Source organism: Chiloscyllium plagiosum, chromosome 7 (genome assembly GCF_004010195.1).
Source record: "Chiloscyllium plagiosum isolate BGI_BamShark_2017 chromosome 7, ASM401019v2, whole genome shotgun sequence".
In the NCBI taxonomy this organism is placed as follows: Eukaryota; Metazoa; Chordata; class Chondrichthyes; order Orectolobiformes; family Hemiscylliidae; genus Chiloscyllium; species Chiloscyllium plagiosum.
The window spans coordinates 32,192,739-32,211,268 of NC_057716.1; the positions used below are offsets into that span (position 1 = coordinate 32,192,739).

An 18,530-nucleotide genomic window follows, 5' to 3' on the forward strand; every position below is an offset into this window, starting at 1 on the left:
GGGGGGGTAATTGCGGTCCTTGAAGAAGGAGGCCATCTGTGTTGTACGTATTTTGAACTGGTCCTCCTGGGAGCAGATGCGGCGGAGACGAAGGAATTGGGAGAATGGGTTGGCGTTTTTACAGGGGGCAGGATGGGAGGAGGTGTAGTCCAGGTAGCTGTGGGAGTCGGTAGGTTTGTAGTAGATGTCCGTGTTGATTCGGTCGTCTGAGATAGAAACAGAAAGGTCTAGGAAGGGGAGGGAGGAGTCCGAGACTGTCCAGGTGAATTTGAGGTCGGGGTGGAAGGTGTTAGTGTAGTGGATGAAATTTGAGGTCGGGGTGGAAGGTGTTAGTGTAGTGGATGTTCACGCTTTTCCCCATGTCCTTCAGAATTAACTATGGGGAATGACCTAATTAGATCATTTTCCAATTCCTGAGCAATTGCTCCATTTCTGCAAATTTGTCAGGGCGAAATCATGTCTGAAAATTTTGATTGAGTCTTTTCAGGAAGAGGGCGAGATGTGCTAATCAGGATAGTGCAGGAATTCAGTAAGGCCTTTGACAAGGTCTCATATGACAGACTGATCCAGAAGCTAACAGGCCATAGGATGAAGGTTGATTTGGCTAATTGGATTCAAATTGACTTAGTGACAAGACACAGGGGGGTGAAGTTGAAGATTGTTTTTGTGACTGGAAGCCTGTGTCTAATAGCATACTGCAGGGTCCAGGGCTGGATCGCTTATTCTTGGTGGTGTACAATAGTGCTTAAGACATGAATGTAGGAGATTTATTCAGTACGCTCACAAATGACACAAAAGATGGTGGTGGCAAATAGTGAAGAGAAAACTTTAGGATGATGTAGATGGACTGGTCAGATTGACTGAACAGTACCAAAAATAAATTAATCCTAAAAAGTGTAATTGCATTTTGTAAGTACTAACAAAGCAAAGGAATACACAATGAATGATGGGATCTCTGGAAGTACACAGTCAGTTTATGTCCATAGATCCATAAAACTAATAAGACAGATAGATAAGATGGTGATGGAATATCAGATATTTACTTTATTCATTAAAATATCGAATGCAAGAACAGGAAGATTGTGATGGAGCTGTGTAAGACTGTGTAGGCCACAGCTGCAGTACTGTGTGCAGTTCTAGTCACCACACAAGAGGAAGGATGTGATTGTCTGAGAGAGTGCAGAAGAGATTCACCAGGGCATTGCTTGGGCTGAAGCAATTCAGGTATGAAGAGAAACTAGATAGACTGGGATTGCTTTCCTTGGAGCAGAGACGGCTGAGGAACACACAAAATAGATGTACAAAATTATGAGGGGCACAGATAGAGTGGCTAAGAAGAAATTGTTTAGTAGAGCGATTAATAACCAGGAGCATAGATTTAAGTGCAAGAGATTTAGAGGAATTTTAGGAAGAGGTTTTTCACCCAGATGGTGGTGGTGGTTTGGGAGGGGGGAGGGGAGCATGGTGGGGAGGAAGGGAGTGGTAATCTGGAACATGCTGCCTGGAAGAGAGGTCAAGATGGGAACCATCAGCGAGTCATAGAGATGATACAGCACAGAAACAGACCCTTCGGTCCAACTTGTCCATGCTGACCAGATATCTCAAACTAATCTAGTCCCATTTGCCAGCACTTGGCCCATATCCCTCTAAACCTTCCTATTCATATAGCCATCCAGGTGCCTTTTAAATGTTGCAATTGTACCAGCCTCCACCACTTCTTCTGGCAGCTCATTCCATACACGCACCACCCTCTGTGTGAAAAAGTTGCCCCTTAGGCCTCTTTTAAATCTTTCCCCTCTCACTCTGAACCTATGCCCTCTAGTTCTAAACTCTCCCACCCCAGGGAAAAGACCTTGTCTATCCATGACCCTCATGATTTTAAAAACCTCTATAACATCACTCCTCAGTCTCCGATGCTCCAGGGAAAACAGCCCCAGCCTATTCCGCCTTTCCCTATAGCTTAAAATCTCCAAACCTGGCAACATTCTTGTAAATCTTTTCTGAACCCTTTCAAGTTTTACAACATCCTTCTGAGACCAAAGTTGTACGCAATATTCCAAAAGTGGCCTAACCAATGTCCTGTACTGCCACAACATGACCTCCAAGCTCATGACTCAATGTTCTGACCAATAAAGGAAAGCATACTAAACACCTTCTTCACTATCCTATCTACCTGCGACTTTATTTTCAAAGAGCTATGAACCTGCACAACATAAGAAATCTTTAGATGATCACTTTAAGCAGACAAGTTTACAGGCTACATGCTGGAACATGGCACTAGAGTTGATAGTTGCTTGATGATTGGCAGGACACGATGGGTTTCTTTCCATGCTATAGAAACTCTTATGATTAAATTAATCTAATTATCTTTAAGACTGGAGCCAATTAGGATTAGAGCATCAATATAAAATTTCTATGGACTAGAATATTTTGGAATATATTCTTGTTCCTTCCATAGCCTTGAACTCTCGAAAGGAAATATGACCGCTCAATTGAAATACAGCCAGTGAACCTCTGTATAAATACAAATGAAAACATTCCTAATTTTATCAATGCAAAGTTGTGCAAAACTTAAAATGCTGGTCATGATTTCAGACAACAGCCCATGAAGTAACAATTTACCAAACTCTATGATATTTTACTGTACCTTCTACTTGTTGGTCAGCTTTTTCAAATGCTGCATCAACATTTCCATTCTCCAGTTTGAAGTGGGCATAAAAGGATTTATGCTGAATTGCATCCTAGACAGGTGTCAAAATCATTGGCATTTTATTAACATCAATCACAATTAAGCACAATCTCAAATCTATAGAGATGGCATCAAAATAATCCATGAATAATAACTCTTCTTCTATCAGAAAGAAACTTTGACTTCCCACACCCCCACCCCTCACCCAAATCCCTCCTCATACCTTTGATTCTTCCAAAGAAGAAATCACCTATCATCCTAGCTCCACATAAACCTCCAACTAGAACTCCCTGCCTTGACCCCTTTTAAACATCACTGTGTTCCCTCATCATGCCACAAACTCTCCATCTCAATCCCTCCAAACATACTACCATGTTTGCTTGCCTACTGCTGTCAAAACTTCCTACTGTTTTCCCTTGCTCCACAGCATCCAAAAATCCAGTGTTGTCTTATAGGATCATACAGCATGGAAACAGACCCTTCTGACTAATCTGTGCTGACCATGTCCCCAAACTAAACTAGTCCCACTTGACTGCACTTGGCCCTCATACCATCTTGCCCATTCCCCAGAAATATTACGCTCTTCACTCAGTGTCACTGGGTCAAACACCTGAAACTTCCTCCCAAATGTTGCAATGGATTAACTATATCAAATGAACTGTAGAGGTTGAAGAAGGCAGCTCACCACCACCTTCTCAACTTCTAAGGATGGGTAATAAATGCTAGTCCAGCCAGTGAAGCCTACATTCACAGAATGAATTTTTAAAAAGCTTCCTCCCAACATTCCATTGTGTTTCCTCACATGATGTACTGTGTAGTGTTGCTGACCTCGTAATACTGAGGACCAGGCTGATATTCTGGAGTCATAGGTTCAAATTCCACCATGGTAGCTGGTGGAATATAAATTCTGTTAATAAATCTGTAATACAAAGGTAGTCTCAGCATTGATGACCCATTATACTAACAACAATTGTTGTAAAAGAGTTATCTGGTTCACCTCTAAAGTTCTTCAGGGAAGGAAACCTACCATCTTTACCCATTCTGAGCTACTTGAAACTCCAGACCCCCAACAATTTGGCTGTTTCTTGACTGTCTTCTGAAAAAGACTAGCAAGTCTCTCATTTAGAGATGAGGTTGTTGACTTGTTCACTGAGCTGGTAAGTTTGCTCACAGACGTTTCATAACCATTCTAGGTAACATTATCAGTGTGCCTCCAATGAAGCATTGGTGTTCTTAGATAAGCCAAACAGAGACATGCATGGGATTTCCTGGAAGCCTGGCACTCAACCGGAACTCCATTAACAAACATGTAGAGTTGGACCCCATATACTAACCAATAAGATACAGAACCAGCATCAAAACCAGAAATGACACCACCAACCCCAGCAGACCCAGACAAATAAATAGCAAGCGGGACAGAACATCAATGCTTCACATGAGGCACACTGATGATTTTACATAGAATGATATCAATTCAGCGAGCAAGTCAACAACCTCATCCACAACCTGAGCTACAAATCTTCTTGAAAACTCTGAGTATTAACAGATGGACAATAAATGCTGTCAGAAATGCCCACACGCACATAGAAAAAATATAACTCCTTCAAACCTTCCACTGCAGTTCCCCTCCCTACTTTCACAAATCTCCCACTGTGTTCCCTATCTCCACTCCTTGAAACCTCCCTCTGTGTTCCCTCACCTCCAAACCACTCAGTGTTTCCTCGCCCCATTCCCTCCAAAATCTCTCACTGTGATATATGTCAGCTTTCTCCCCAGAATAGGCTCTCCTAATGCCATACCCTGACACCTCCACTCCACTAACCTTCATTTGTACATGTCTCCCAGATGAATGCCACCTTTTCACACATCTTTTATTTACACCTTTCACCCACACCAGTACTGCTCACATTCTCCCTATTGGGTAAAGTGTAGCAGGCTATCATATAATTGGGTGTTTGAGAAGTTCATATAACGAATAACAGAGACCCAGTAGTGAATTAGAGATTGGAATTTAATTGTCAGAGTCCAGTTTTTTTGAAAGTAGAATAATAGGTACCAATGAATGAGTTACAGATTGGAGTCAAATTGGGAGGTTTATATAGTTTACTTATTGTAAACAATACCCATGAATGAGTTAAAGGCTTCAATACATCAAGAGAGTCACACAATAATGGATACTCAGGAGCGAGTAACAAGATGGAATGTGTTCAAGGGGGCTGGGCACTTTATATACCAATATATATCATTGTTTTCTTTGCTCTTATATAGCACAACCTCCAAAGTGAGGATAAGGGGTTCCAGCTCTTCATACGATATCTTCACGGCTGCAGCTGCCATCTTGGCATGTCGCTGGTTGTCTGCAACGATTCCACAGATAATATGTCCCACACAGGTTACCTGCATAAAATAAAGTATGTTAAGGGCCAGGACTGACTCAAGAGGCAGCAAGTGTTCTCACAGTATGTGTGTAATGTCTCCGTCATTAAAGGCTTGAGCAAGAATTTTACAACTACTGCAAGTTGCTATTTGGGACCAGATCTTCTGGTCTCTGAAATGGACGGTGCCCCAAAGGATGTAGTGGAACACTGATGAGAGAATTGTCTAGCAACTTCTAACAATGGATAATAGCCCACGGTCAAAAGTTTCCAATTCTGAATTAAAGTTGGGATCTTCAAACCGTTCTGTCTCATTAAACTGGATAATTACCGAGTAACTATGACAGATTATTGGCAGTCCTAATTTCTGGCTTACAACTGAATCTCCCAACTCCTCCCAATCTCCTTACTTTCCTCCAATTCCTTCAGACCCAACCCAACTATTACCTGCGCACATCCCCACACACATGCCCCCCCCCCCCCCCCACCCCATACACTGCACCCACCCTCACCCCTAACCATACCAGGCCACAGACTGACCTTAACCCTCCCCTCAAAGCACCTCAGCCTGACCTGACTACACTAACTTGACCCGATTGGCCCCATCCAACTATCCCCTGAACCTGAACCCCAGTGACACACACATACCCTCAGATACTACCCCAATGATCCAACCTGACATAACTGCTCTACCTCCCCATCTCCCCACCATCCATCCTATGCCAATGTGACCCAACCACATCGTCATGCCAAGTGACCCCCAAACTGCCAACTACCCTGTGTCCTCCACATCTCTGACCAAACCTGACAGTCCTGCTGAGCCTTAAGGTCCCTCTGCAACTTGGTCCAACAGCCCTCTGAGCCGACCTACACCTTCAGCCACCTGTCATCCAATCTCCTCACTCAGGCATCTCCTTACTCAGGCTTCCTGCTTACCCACCTGCCACCAAACCCTCACCCACACCTGTGCCATTATCCCTTCATCCACCTGCCATTCTACCTCTTCACCCACCTATCACCCTATCCCCTTACCCAGCTGCCTGAGTACCCTCTTACCCACCTATCATCCTAAGCCTCACCAATTATCTATCTTACCCTTCACCCACCCATCTGCCACCCTATCCCATCACCCACACACCTGCCTCACTATCCCCTTCCCTTCCTGTCATCGTCCCTCTCACACATCATCAACCGAATCCCCTTACCTACCTACCTGCCACCTGACTCCTTTAATCATCTTCCCACCTGGCTCCCTGAACCACCCATTTACCACCCTAACCCTTACTCACCTTAAATTACTTCACTCAAAGGCTTATAAGTCTTTGAATTCCCTACTCCAGAGGGGTTCTCCATGTGGTGCTCTATCATTTAATACAATCAAGAATGGGATAGACAAATCTTTGATCTCTCAGTGAATCAAGGAATATGGGTAATGAACAGAAAAGTGAAGGTGAAGAACAAGATCAGCCACAATCGTACTGTATGGCAGAGCTGAAGCGACAGGCCACTTTGTCTACTCTTGCACCTATTTCTTAGGTTCTTGAAACTCAGTATTAAATCTGCAGAGGAGGCGTGATTACAAAGTTTGTAAGTTTTACAAAAATTGGCCATGTGCTTGATGGTGAGGAAGAAAACTGCAGACAACAGGAAATTATCAATAGATAGGTCATTTGGGAAGAAAAGTGGCAAGCTGTATTTAACCTAGAGGTGTGTGGTAATGCATTTAGGAAGTAAAGTAAAATAAGCAAACACACAATAAATGGCAGAATATTGAGAATGCTAGAGGCTGACAGGAAACTTGAAGTGCATATCCACAGATTCCTAAAGATAGCAGAATTGGGTAGAATCTGGTTAAGAAGTCAGACAATACTGTGTCTTATAAATCACGGCAGGGTGAGAGCAGAGTGTAATTCCAAAATTCTCTGTATTCTGGTAAGGCTGTAGGTCAGGCATTGCAGACAGCTTTGATCATGACATTACAAGAATAATCTGTTTGTATTCGAGAAGAAACAACAGAGATGTATAAGGGTGTTGCCAAGATTGGAGAGTTTTGGGTGAAGAGAGATTAAATAGGCTGAGGCTGTTTTCTTTATGCAATAGGGCCTCCAGTAGCAGATGGTGATAGTAAGGGAGGGTACCAAACAGGGAAGCTAGATAGAACCAGCAGACCCTTTCTGGAGCGAGATAGACACAGCTTTTTAGAATCCCTTTACTGCGGAAACAGGCCATTTGGTCCAACAAGTCCACACCACCCCGACCCATTCCTCTATGTTTACCCTTCACTAATGCACCTAACCTACACATCCCTGAACACTATGAGACAATTTAGTATGACCAATTCTCCTAACCTGCACATGTTTGGACTGTGGGAGGAAACCAGAGCACCCAGAGGGAACTCACACAGACACAGGAAAAATGTGCAAACTCCACACAGAATGTCACCCAAGTTGGAATCAAACCCAGGTCCCTGGTGTTGTGAGGCAGCAGTGCTAACCACTAAGCCACCATGCTGTCACAAAGCATTCCTCGACTAATGTGTGATCTATAAGCTCAATCCAAAGTAAATACTCTCTTTTCCTTGTTTTAACGTTACCTTCTGTTAATATTTACAAAGACCTGAGCCAGGGGAATAAATAATTCCTGCTTTGTGATCTTTAAGCCGTCTGTGCATTTAAATCTCTCATATGGTTGCTAGGATTCCGCAGGCCAGGCATCAAAGTAGTGATGGACAAGGTTGACGGAGTACCTAGCAAGATGGAGTGGATTGGAGATTTTGAAACTGTCAATTTTCAAACAGGAGGCCAAACTTGATATAGATTTTTAGGGCCTCAGTCATTCACAGAGGAAATTGAACTAGAGGGCTTTATAAGACATTAGAATTCATTTGTGAACTGTAATGCTCCTGCCACCTTCATATTTGTGACGCAGAAGCATTTGATGACCTGAATTTTCAGTCCAATGTGTCTTTTGCTCAACATTTGAGGTGAACCACAAAACACTGAGCACTGTCTGAGCCTGCTTGTCAAAGTTAAACCTAAAAAGTCAAATTAAGAGTCCCAAAGTTTCCAGGTAAAAGTACAGTACCTTGGCCATTTGTTACTGAGGAAGGCAGTACACCTCAAAATGAGAAAATTAAGTGGTACAGAAAAGTGGTCCCAGTCCAAGACAGAGAGTGAAATGCGTGGATCAGCTGGTTACAATAGGAGTTTCTGCAAGGCTATATGCAGTTAGCCCCTTTGCCTGACAACTTCCCAAGAAAACTAAAGAATGTTATAGAATCTTGTGGGAAAGGATGTACAAGACTTGACATTTCACAGAACATCGCAAAGAGTTGGAACCCAGCCGAAGAAGACTCTTTCTGGATCCTTAAACAGAAGATTATTTCATTGCTGGTGCCTGGCTACTGATTTCCATCTCCATTTCATACTGGAAGCTGTTGCATGTTCTTGGCCTAGGAGCAGTGCTGTCACAGATTGAAGGCCAGAAATGAATGATTGTCACTTATGCCAGTCAGAGTCTCAAACCAAATGAGAGAAATATGCAAAACTACACCAGTGTGAAGTAATAGCTTTGAGTAGGGTATTTCCCAGAAATTCAAAGACCTTCTGATTGGTGCAGAATTTGAAGTATTTACAGACAACAACACATTCAGCTGCTTTCAATGTCCATCAAGCTTGGAGCAACAGAAACCCAATGGTCAGGTAAACTCAATCAGTTTTAATTCGAGATCTGGTACATGACAACCAAAAGTGATGGAACAACTGATGACTTTAATCAGAAAGCTGCCCATAGAAGGAACCCATGCCAGCTCAGTTTAAGAGGTCTGTGCCTGATGCTGCGCCCATAGCCTATGTCAAAGGCAGCATTCCAACCCCATGTTCTCTACAACCTTTCAACTAAGATTCAGCAGACAGTTACCAATGTACTTATGAGTGAGGCCAACCAAGTTTAGAGAAGTAGAACCAGATGCAGCTTCACCTCTACTGTCTATCTCAAAAGATGACTGCAGACAGCGATCACATACAACACTTTTGGAAGGCTCACATCCATCAACTTGGCACCAGTTGATGAATTCCAAGTAGGCATGGAAACTACTGAAGTGCTGGATGAGGATCAAGGAAGAGGGGATGGTCCTTTAATAGCTCACTGATAACAATGAGAGAGAGAGAGAGAGAGAGAGAGAGAGGTGAGAGAATTCATTTTCCTGGAAGCCTCATGCATCAAATGTTGGTAGCAGTTCAAAGTCAAGTAGGATACTAAGCAATAGGAAAGATGATTGTTTTGAACAAAAAGCAGTGTCTCTAGCGTGGGAGGGCTGCTGATATTAATGACTATTGTAAAAATATGAGAAGTGTATTTTTGATTGAAGTGAGTGTGGGTCTGTAGGAGAGGGGATGATTGGGGATAAACTAGGATAGATTTGTTGAAGATCATTAAGGGTTAAAGATGGAACCTTTTTCCTTCGTATACTAATGGACTTCCCAAGGTAAACAGGATGTCTTTGAAATATTGGAAGGGGAATGCACAGCTTGCTTGATAAAGTTTAAATCAAAAACTACGACAGTCATTATATTCACAATGGTTAATAAAATTGCAGCTTTTGAAGAATAGTAAACATAATCAGGATTGATAATGGGATTGACAAAAAGTGCAGCTTTTACCTCACTTTCACACAGAATCTCATCCATGCCAATGTTCTTCCCTGGGATATCCTGAGTTGTGATGATATCAAAAACTCCAGGGAGCTGCAGTGCTTTCGATGCATCAATTGACCTGAATCACAGTGAGAAATAAACATGGATGCAGTAAATGGATAACTGGGTTTAAAAGTATATGACATAAGAAATAAGAGCAGGATTTGGGGAGTTCTTGTGGTACAGCAATAGCCAGGAGACCCAGGCTCAAGTTCCACCTGCTCCAGAGGTGAGTACATTGACCAACAAGTTGATCACAATTTGTTAGTGGCCCTCTTGTGGTGCAGTGGCAGTGGCCCTACCCTTGGACTGGGAGGCCTGGGTTCAATTACCACCTGCTGCAGAGGTATGTAATAATATTCCTGAGGACGTTGCTTTGAAAACAGGTTAATTAAAAAAATTGAAGGCAATAGTCCATTTTGTCTATCCCATTCAATAAGAACATGGCCAATCCTCAATCTCAACTTTCCACCTGAATCCAGATAGATACTGCAAGTGATTAGGGAGACAAATGAAATGTTGGTATTTATTACATAGAACATTACAGCGTAGTACAGGCCCAATGGCCCTCGACGTTGCGCCAACCTGTGAAACCAATCTGAAGCCAATCAAACCTACACTATTCCATTATCATCATTATGTTTATCCAATGGCCATTTAAATGCCCTTAACATTGGTGAGTCTATCACTGTTGCAGGCAAGGCATTCCACACCCTTACTACTCTCTGAATAAAGTACTTACCTCTGACATCTGTCCTATATCTATTACCCCTCAATTAAAGCTATGTCCCCTCGTGCTAGCCATTAACATCTAAGGAAAAAGGATGGTGATGACTAGCACTGTCCACCCTATCTCACCCTCTGATTATTTTATATGTCTCAACTAAGTCACCTCTCAACCTTCTTCTCTCAAACAAAAACAGTCTCAAGTCCCTCAGCCTTTCCTCATCTTAGATGTCTCTATTAAGTCAGCTCTTCACCTTCTTCTCTCAAACAAAAACAGCCTCAAGTCCCTCAGCTTTTCCTCATAAGATCTTCCCTCCATACCAGGTATATCCTGGTAAATCCTGGTAAATCTCCTCTGAACCCTTTCCAATGCTTCCACATCCTTCCTATAATGTGCCGACAGAACTGTACGCAATACTCCCAAGTGCAGCCACACCAGTGTTTTTGTACAGCTGCAACATAACCTCATGGCTCTGAAATTCAATCCCTCTACCAATAAAAACTAACATACATTACGCCTTCTTAACAACCCTATCAATATGGCTAGCAACTTTCAGGAATCTATGCACATGGACACCAAGATTTCTCTGCTCATCCACACCACCAAGACTCTTACCATTAGCCACCACCACTCTGTATTCATGATACTCCTTCCAAAGTGAATCAACTCACACTTTTCCGCATTAAACTCCATTTTCCACCTCTCAGTTTAACTCTGCAGCTTATCTATGTTCCTCTGCAACCTGCAACATTCCTTCCACACTGTACACAACTCCACCAATTTTAGTGTCATCTGCAAATTTACTAACTCATCCTTCTATGCCTTCATCCAGGTCATTTGTAAAAATGACAAACAGCAGTGGCCCCAAAACAGATTATTGCAGTATACCACTAGTAACTGAACTTCAGGTTGAACATTTCCCATCAAACAACACCCTCTGTCTTCTTTCAGCTATCCAATTTTGATCCAAATCGCTAAATCACCTTTGTAAAAATGACAAACAGCAGTGGCCCCAAAACAGATTATTGCAGTATACCACTAGTAACTGAACTTCAGGATGAACATTTCCCATCAAACAACACCCTCTGTCTTCTTTCAACTATCCAATTTTGATCCAAATCGCTAAATCACCTTCAATTCACTGTCTCCGTATTTTCTGAAACAGCCTACAATGGGGAACCTTACCAAATATTTTACTGAAATCCATATACACCACATCAACCGCTTTACCCTTATCCACCTGTTTGGTCACCTTCTCAAAGAACTCTATAGGGTTTGTGAGGCATGACCTACTCTTCATAAAATCATGTTGACTATACCTAATCAAATTGTTCCTTTCTAGATGATTATAAATCCTGTCTCTTATAATCCATTCCAACACTTTACCCACAACCGAAGTAAGGCTCACTGGTCTATAATTACCAGGGTTGTCTCTACTCCCCTCCTTGAACAAAAGGACAATATTTGCTATCCTCCAGTCTTCTGGCACTATTCCTGCAGACAGTGATGATATAAAGATCAAAGCCAAAGGCCCTGCAATCTCCTTCCTAGCTTCCCAGAAAAATCTAGGATAAATCCCATCTGGCCCACGGACTTGTCTATTTTCACACCTTCCAGAATTGCTAACACCTCCTCCTTGTGAACCTCAATCCCATCTAGTCTAATATCCTGTATCTCAGTATTCTCCTTGACAACATTGTCTTTTTCCTGCATAAATACTGACAAAGAAAATTCATTTAGTGCCTCTCCTTTCTCTTCAGACTCCACGCTCAACTTCCCACTTCTGTCCTTGATCGGCCCTAATCTTACTCTAGTCATTCATTTTATTCCTGACAGAAAGTTTTTTTATTCCTGACAGAATACCTATAGAAGGCTTTAGTGTTTTCTGTGATCCTACCTGCCAAAAACGTCTCATGGCCCCTCCTGACTCTTCTGAGCTCTCTCCTTAGGTTCTTCCTGGCTAACTTGTAACTCTCAAGTGCTCTAACTGAGCCTTCATATTTCATCTTTACATAAGCCTCCTTCTTCCTCTTGACAAGAGATTCAATTTTTTTAGTAAACCACGATTCCCTCGCTTGACCATTTCCTCCCTGCCTGACAGGTACGTATTTATCAAGGACACAGTAGCTGTTCCTTGAACAAGCTCCACATTTCAATTGTGCCCATCCCCTGCAGTTTCCTTCCCCATACTACATATTCTAAATTTTGCCTGATCACATCATAATTGCCTTTCTTCCAGCTAGAACTCTTGTCCTGTGGTATATACCTATCCCGATATAAACAAGGAGATGGAACGTCAAAGATGGATTTCTACAAAGAATTAATGAAGCTGCATCGGTATAGTTCATTTGAAAACGAATGTAACTTTATGAGAAGCGGGTCGGAGAAGGTTCTCTTGACTCATTAGGAACAGGAATAGTCACTCAGTCCCTTGAGCCTGCTTCACAGTTCAATGAAATCAAGGCTGATCTGTGGCCAAATCCCATATACCGGCCTTTGGCCCAAATAGCACAATACCTTTACCTAATAAATATTCATCAACCTCAAATTTAAAATTAACAACTGATTCAGCTTCCACTGCCACTGTGGAAAAGAGTGTCAAACCTCTACCATCCTTGTGTGCAAAGTGCTTCCACAAGGCTGTAACAAGCTCGGGAGCTGAATGGTGCTTGTGGAACTCAAACTGAGCATCATCATAAACTATACTTTATTACACAGTCAATAGCATCTTTCATCGCTTTGCTGCTGATCAGAGATACACCAATGGAGACATAATTGGATGGATTGGATATCTCCTTCTTTTTGTGGATGTTTAAATCATCAATACATTGTCATTGTAGCAGTACCAGTACAACTTGGCAGGATGTAATTGTAAGATCCAGGCGTTAGGCTGTATGTAAACTGGAACAGCATGCACATAGGAGACAAGCTGCAAAGTTAGAATGTGTGTGAAATGGAACAATGGAATAGAGTGTGTTCAAGGTTTGATCATGAGAGAAATCAAAAGGGAATATTGTATGAGGTAAATGGAACAGGATTTAATTGTGGGAAAGCTTAAAACAGCTTAAATGGGACTGGGGCAGCCATAAGGAATTCAGCATATTGTTGCTCAACAGTGTGACTGAAGCTTTGCAATCAATCACAGATCGATTAATTGAATAAGCTAATACCTCTTTATGAAATCTAGTCAGCTCTTAGAATTGGGTTACCATCTTTAATCGGACTGAAGCCATGATAGGATCGACTTAATTTACCGGCACTTGAAAAATCTAGCTCTCCATCCCATCACTCCCCACCATAAACATTTCTTTCAGATATGATGGTAAGGCTCTGGCCACCTCCAAAATCTCCCAGCCAAACGCTTTATGACCAGATGAGTGGTTGAGAGATATGGTGAGAGAGTCACCATAGATGATCTGTTAAATAGGGGAAAATAATTGGGCTTTACACCTTTTCCTCATTCCTGTTCCTGTTCTTACATAAAAATGGTTTTCAGTTTTTCCCCAGGAGCAAAATTTCACTTTGCAGTTGATGAACTTACACAATCTTTGCATGAGCTTGTGTGCTGGTGACTAATGCCAAAACCAGCTCCCCATCCTGCCTCGGTATATCATCACAGTAAACAGCCTCTCCAGTTGCGTGCTTGATCGCAGAAAGGTGCATCACTGGCTGCCCGACTCCATCCCCAGAAAACTGATCTGAAAAAACTTTCTGTATAGAAAACAAAATCATTGTCATTTAACGCTCTGAACAATCCTGGAATTTTTCTAGCTTAAATAGTTGGAGCTTTCCTTCCCCAGTAAGAAGTTGTATCGCCACAGAAATCTACAGGACAGAAAAAGACCCTTTGGGACATTGAGTCTGCATCAGACAGAAACAGCCACATAACTATTCTAATCCTACTTTCTAGCACTTGGTCTTCTTGTATTCTTTGGCACATGTGCACACCTAAATATTTCTTAAACATTACAGGAACCGAGGAACAGGAGTAGGCCATTCAGCCCCTTAAGCTTGTTCCACAATTCAATGAGATCATGGCTGATCTGTGGCCTAGTCCACATAACTGCCTTTGGCCCATATTCTATAACAAATATTATCAAATATTTATTAACAGACATTTATTTACCTTATATTTAAATTTAATAATTGATCCTTCAACCATTGACAGGAGAGCCTTCCAAACATCTTTCACTGTGTATAGAAGTGCTTCCTAACATCTCTCCTGAATGGTCTGACCCTAATTCTAGAATATGCCTTCCCCCCATGGCATGATGGCACAGTGATTAGCACTGCTGCCTCACAGCACCAGAGACCTGGGTTCAATTCCCACCTCAGGCAACTGTCTGTGTAGTGTTTGCACATTGTCTGCGTGGGTTTCCTCTGGGTGCTCCGGTTTCCTCCCACAGTCCAAAGAATGTGCAGATTAGGTGAACTGGCCATGTTAGGTGAAGGGGTAAATGTAGGGGAATGGGTCTGGGTGGGTTGCTCTTCGGATGGTCGGTGTAGACTTGTTGGGCCGAAGGGCCTGTTTCCACACTGTAAGTAAGTAATCTAATTAAGTAAGTAATCTAATTATCTTTTGCTGTTAATGTCTTGAAAATTTAGATCAGTTCACCCTTTAACCTTCTAAGTTCTAGACAAATCAGGCCTAATTTGTATTGTATAATATTGCTTCATAGATCCCCTAAATACATGCTTGCATCATTCTTGTAACCCTACATTGTATCCTTCAATATATCCAATATATCCAACCCAAGATGTGGTGTCCAGATCTGCTCTCAGTACTTCAAGTGGGGTGTAACCAGGGTTTTGTATAACTGCTGCAACCTTGTTCTTCAGTACTCTAGATGTAAAGGCCAAAATTCAATTAGCTTTCTTGATTATTTTCTGCAACTATCTATGGCATTTTAAAGATCCGTGCACCTGAGCACATTTGTATTCTTGGAACATTCACTGTAATTAACTTCATTCTATCTAGAAAGTACCCTGATCTATCCTTTCTCAGTTCAAAATGGATAATCTCACACTTGCAATCATTGAACTCCATCTGCCACAGTTTTGCCCATTCGCTTGGTCTATCAATATCCTTTTGAAATTTTATGCTATCATCCATACTGTCTTCAATGCTGTCGAAGAGTTCTGAAGGTTTCTGCTTCTACTGCCATTATAGGCAGTGATTTCCAGATTCCCACCACCCTCTGGGTGATAAAGGTTTTCCTCACAAATCCTCTAAATCTTCTTCCCTTTACCTAAAATTGATGCTCCCTGGTCATTAATTCCTTTAATCAAGTGGAAAAGTTTCTTCCTGTCTATCCTATCTATGCCCCTCAATTTTATACATCTGATTCATGTCTCCTTTCAATCTCCTCTGCTTTAAGGAACAGTGCCAGTCTGTCCAATCTCTCTTCATAAGTGAAATTCTCCAGCCACATCCTGGAAAATCTCCTCTGGACCATCTCTAATGTTATCACATCTCTCTTATGATATGGAATCCAGAACTGCACACAATACCCCAGCTGTGCCCTAACCAACATTTCGTACAGTACCATCATAACCTTCCTGTTGTTAAACACTGCACCTCGGCTGATAAAAGCAAGTATACCATATGCCTTCTTAACCACTTTATCCACCTAACTTGATTCCTTAAGGGACTGGTGAATTTGCAAACCAAACTCCCTCTGAACCTTGGTGCTTCCCAGGGTCTTCCCATTTATCATGTATTCCCTTGTCCAGGTATATTACCTCACATTTAGCCATATAATGGATTGAATTCCATTTTCTGCTGCTAAACCCATCTTACCAGCCCACCTATATCCTCCTCATTATTCAAGACCCCATCAATTTTTGTGGCTTCTGCAAATTTACTGATGAACCCTCCTACATTCAAGGCTAAATCATTTATACAAAGTACAAGTACTCCAACTCTGACCCTTGTGGGTCTGCAATGGATAGACTTCTAGTCAGAAAAGCACCCTCAATCATCACCTTCTACTTCTTTCCACTCAGCCAATTGTGGATCCAATTTTCCAAACGTCTTTGGATTCCATGGACTCTTACCTTTGCTATCAGTCTCCCATGTGGGACCTTTTTCAAAAGCCTCGCTGAAATCAAAAGAGACTACATCAAAAGCACTGCCCTCATCTACACACCTGGTCACCTTGTCAAAACATTTTATCAACTTGGTCAGACATGTCCTCCCTTTAACAAAACCATGCTGACTGTTCTTAATTAATCCTTGCCTCTCCAAATACGGATTAGTTCTGTCCCTCAGAATTACTTCCAATAATTTCCACACCACTGAGTTTAGGTTGACTGGCTTGTATTTTTCTGGTTTATTCCTTGCTCAGTTCTTGAATAATGGTACCACATTGGCTGTCCTCCAGTCTGCTGGTATCTCTCCTGTGGCCAGAGAGGAATTGAAAATGTTTGCAAGGGCCTCTGCTTTTTTCTCCCTCCCTCCGTGACTCCCTCGTCAGGTCCACACCCCCCACCAACCCAACCTCCACTCCCGGCACCTTCCCCTGCAACCACAAGAAATGCAAAACTTGCACCCACACCACTCCCCTTACTTCCCTCCAAGGCCCCAAGGGATCCTTCCATATCCGCCACAAATACACCTGCACCTCCACATACATCATTTACTGCATCCGCTGCACCCGATGTGGCCTCCTGTATATTGGGGAGACAGGCCGCCTCCTTGCGGAACGTTTCAGAGAACACCTCTGGGACACCTGGACCAACCAACCCAACCACCCCGTGGCTCAACACTTCAACTCCCCCTCCCACTCCACCGAGGACATGCAGGTCCTTGGACTCCTCCATCGCCAGACCATAGCAACACGACGGCTGGAGCCTATCACCCTCACCTTAACCTCCTTCCACCTATCGCATTTCCAATGCCCCTCCCCCAAGTCCCTCCTCCCTACCTTTTATCTTAGCCTGCTGGGCACACTTTCCTCATTCCTGAAGAAGGGCTCATGCCCGATCCGTCGATTCTCCTGCTCCTTAGATGCTGCCTGACCTGCTGCGCTTTTCCAGCAACACATTTTCAGCTCTGATCTCCAGCATCTGCAGTCTTCACTTTCTCCTCTGCTTTTTCTCCCTTACCCCACCCAATGGTACATTTCATCCACCCCTGAAGATTTCTCTATTTTTATGCCTGCCAGAACATTCAGAACATCCTCTCTGACTATGTTAATTTCTTTAGTTGTATCACAGACCTTCTCTCTGATTTGTTTACCCATACCATCTCCCTCATTTCTGAATACTGACACATTTAGAACTGTGCCTACATCCTCTGGCTACACACAAATGACCACTGTGGACATAAATGGCCCCTACTCTTCATAATTCTTTTATTCTTAATGTGCCCATAAAACAATTTAGGACTTTTGCTTATTTTACCCACCAGTATCCCCTCATGTCGCCTTTTTGCTTTCCTAATCTATGTTCCTTCTTGCAAATTCTATATTCCTCTAGGCTTCTGCTGTTTTGAGCCCTCAGTTACTCATAATCCAGTGCTGTTATATTCCCCAACATGCCTGCTTCATAAGATTTTGATGGTTCTATCCTTTTTCTTTATTGGAAGCTGTTTGCGCTGTACTCTCTCTATTTCCTTCTGGAAATGTAACCCGTTGTTTTGAGATAGTATCTGCTCCCAGCCCGCTCTGCCCAAATCATACCCAAACCAGTTCTATGAAGTCACCGGACTCGAAACATTAACTCTGCTTTCTCCCCACAGAATCTGCCAGACCTGCAAAGTTTCTCCAGCAAATTCTGTGGAGATCTTGTTTCAGATCTCCAGCATCCACATTTGTTTGTTTTATTATACTACCTGAATCATATCAGATTCTATTAAACTCAGATTTTCCCTCAGGTGACAACTTATATTTCAGACCTATTCCAGAACAATGTTGAATCTAACATTGCTGTCTGTAAAACACACCCTCGCTGATATTTCAACCACTAACTTGCTTTGTTACTTAACGTTAAATCTAGGACTGTTCCTCACCTAAAGGTCTATCTACATACTGCCTTAAAAAGCT

The 18,530-nt window shown here is 42.4% G+C and overlaps 1 protein-coding gene across 1 annotated transcript in view; it reads right to left on the minus strand.

The window, feature by feature from the left end:
- The window catches only part of LOC122551442 (aldehyde oxidase 2-like), a 109,311-nt gene that overhangs the window by 51,117 nt on the left and 39,664 nt on the right, over positions 1 to 18,530 (minus strand). Inside the window, exons 12-15 of the mRNA XM_043693363.1 lie at positions 14,027 to 14,196; positions 9,726 to 9,837; positions 4,964 to 5,086; positions 2,648 to 2,741 (exon numbers count right to left, since the gene is read on the minus strand). Of these exons, the coding sequence (XP_043549298.1) occupies positions 2,648 to 2,741; positions 4,964 to 5,086; positions 9,726 to 9,837; positions 14,027 to 14,196 (499 nt within the window). The remainder of the gene's footprint in view (positions 1 to 2,647; positions 2,742 to 4,963; positions 5,087 to 9,725; positions 9,838 to 14,026; positions 14,197 to 18,530) is intronic.